At 43.8% G+C, this 2,953-nt stretch overlaps 1 protein-coding gene across 1 annotated transcript; it reads right to left on the reverse strand.

The window, feature by feature from the left end:
• Positions 1-1,784: 1,784 nt before the first annotated feature.
• Positions 1,785-2,748, reverse strand: LOC119254087 (olfactory receptor 52D1-like). The gene is given in 3 exon segments (XM_037521254.1): positions 1,785-1,946; positions 1,949-2,484; positions 2,487-2,748. Coding segments are annotated over 3 exon segments (960 nt in total).
• Positions 2,749-2,953: the final 205 nt, after the last annotated feature.

Genomic DNA, 2,953 nt, shown 5'->3' on the forward strand with positions numbered 1-2,953 from the left:
CTGCCACCTACTTTGGCTGTTCTTCAGCTCCTCCATGCACTGGCCAGTGCCTGCTCCCAGTCTACCCAACCTCCACCATCCTCAACCCACCTCACTGAAGGCAGCTACCAGCAAGAACTGGAGCATCTTAGGCCATGGGCTTTGCTAATCATGATGCCAACTGCAGGCCCTGAGGGCCACAGGTGGAGACCTCCATGCGGCCATCGAAGAGACTGCTGGGGGCACCGGAAGCCTAGGTTCTTCCAACTGATGCCACGAGGCACCACTCCATGAGATGGGAGGAGGAAGGGGAGGGAACTGGGAAGGGGAAGTAGCTTATTTTGGGAATTCCTACTATTCAGATCGTGTACACACTTGAAAGCCCCTCTCTTATTGCCCAAGCTCGTTCTACATTAAAAAGATTGCTTGGATCTGTGTGTGATGTCAATTTGAGGGTAAGTGAGCAAAGAGAATATTATTTGGAAAAGGAATTGATCGTAATAATATATTGTCTCAGGTCTGTGTTTTACCCTCTCTCCTCAAATCCCTGATTTCAGAGTATTTTCCAACTTTGTGTGTGACATGAAAGAAATCCTGAATTTTTCTCAGGTTTTTACTCCTACTCAGTTCCCAGCCAACCTTAGCATGGATGCAAGCCCCGGGTCTGAGTCAGGGGTACTGAGGAAGGGGGTCAGGTTTGTCTACCAGGTCTTAGCTGGTGGCCTCATGGAAATGCCAGAAATTTGCAATCCTAAGGATAAGGATATTACAAAGACACGTGGGTTCTGAGCAAACATCACGAATCTTTAACAAGTCACAACAGACTATGGTGGAGGACTATGGATGATGATTTTAGGGTTGCACTACAGTGGTGATATCTGAAGGGGGCGAGGATCACAATGTTATCTCAACTGAAAAATTAAATAAATTTATTAAAATAATAACAAGGGATACTTTTATGTTTAACAGAAAAGGAACACAAACATGGAGAACAGGAATGGGAAACAGTACAGTTTTAATAAGTACTACTACATCCAAGCACTATCTAATAGAGTTGTTATATAATAAACGTATCATAATAACCCTGTGAAGTTATATAAACATTTGTAAAGCAGTTATACTTGGTTAATAATGCTTAATAAGCTATATATCTTACATTTTTGCATTCATTAATTTATTTACCCTGCACCACAACTTGAATAGTTAGATATCAACATCATCTTCCATTTAACATTTAGCATAGCCAAGGTATAGAAAGACTGAGCAACTCCAAGGCCACAAAACTAGTTAAGCAGAAGAAACCAGGATTTCAACCTGGGAACTTTGATTGTAGACTTTGGCTCTTGACGACCAAAAGTGTTGCAATTCAGAATAAATTTACTACAAAATTCTTTTTCTTTTGGACTTATAGAGAAATATTCCCACCATGAAAGCCCAACTCCTTTGAAGAACAGAAACTAACTTGATCTTCAGTAAGTCAGAGAGACTTTTGGAGAAACAGTAAAAGTATTTGGAGCTTTGTTCAGTGGCGACATCAACATCATTGCTGATGGAGCTTATCCAAGGAGTGGTTATCGTTGATTGAAAACATTCCCCCAAAGTAAAGTGATTATTACATTTTTGGGCAAGTTGCTCAAAAGCCTCAGGATTTCAGTATGTTCAGAGTAAATATTGCTGTCTCTGATCATCTGACATTTCCTTGTCCTTTGAGTATTTCCTTTCATGTGAACATTCCTCTCCTCTTGGAGGTGAATGCATCTAGATGGCTACCATCCCAGTATACTTGTCTCCTACTTTACCTCTGCTCAGAATTCACACTGAAATCTTCCCAAGTGAAGCAGTTTTAGAAGTCGAGTCCGAATCTCCTTGGTCCTGGCCCCATAGATGATTGGGTTGAGCACAGGAGGCACCAGCACATAGAGATTAGCCAGAAAGATGTGCACAGGCTTGGGGATTCGATTTTGGCCCAAAAACGATGGGTGAGGAAAGAGAAGAAGGCAGGGATGTAAAAGATTGTGATGACCCCAAGGTGTGAGCCACAGGTACTCAGAGCTTTTTGCTGGGCATCACGAGATGGAAGACGGAAGACAGCACGTAGGATAAAGCCATAGGAGATAGTAATGAGGACCGAATCCAGACCCATTGCCAGCAGGGCCACAGTCAGTCCATAAACAATATTGACAGTGATGTTGGCACAGGCCAGTCGAGCAATGCCCATATGTTCACAGTATGTGTGTGTCATTATATGGTGACCACAGTAGGGCAGTCGCTTCAACAAGAAAATGAAGGGGGAGACTATAGCCACACTACGGAATAGCCCAGCAAGGGCAATTCGGCCTATGACCGTATGGTTGAGGATGGTTGTGTATCTCAGAGGGTTGCAGATAGCCACATAGCGATCAAAGGCCATGGCAAGAAGAACCGAGGACTCCAGAGCGTAGATAGAATGGACACAAAACATCTGTGCCAGGCATCCATCAAAGGAAATCTCACCAGCTCGGAAACCACAATGGCCAGCATTTTTGGCACAGTGGTGGAGCTGAGGGCCAGATCGGTGAGTGAGAGAAGGCAAAGGAACAGGTACATGGGTGCATGTAGGACATTGTCCAAGGCAATGACCAGGATGAGGGCAGCATTCCCAGACAGTGCTACCAGATACATGGCACAGAAGGGAACAGCAATCCAGAAGTAAGCCCATTCCAGCCCTGGAATCCCGGTGAGGAAGAGCGTGGATGGAGGACTGGCATCACTGATGTTGGGAGCTGACATTCCACTTGGCAAATCAAGAGCTCTATCCATGGGTTGACACTATGCCTGCTCTGTAACATCAGGTATGCAGATCATTTATGTGAAATGATGAGCCTTTAGTGAATTTTTAGACTGAGAAAAATAGTTATTAACTCGTTCAAGTTCTTAAAGTACTTTACCACATAAAATCTGCTTTGTTTTCCCTTCTGCCAGTTTCTTATACTGA

This window comes from Talpa occidentalis, unplaced genomic scaffold, assembly GCF_014898055.3.
Source record: "Talpa occidentalis isolate TD23 unplaced genomic scaffold, MPIMG_talOcc4v2.1 talOcc4.2894, whole genome shotgun sequence".
NCBI classification, from domain to species: domain Eukaryota; kingdom Metazoa; phylum Chordata; class Mammalia; order Eulipotyphla; family Talpidae; genus Talpa; species Talpa occidentalis.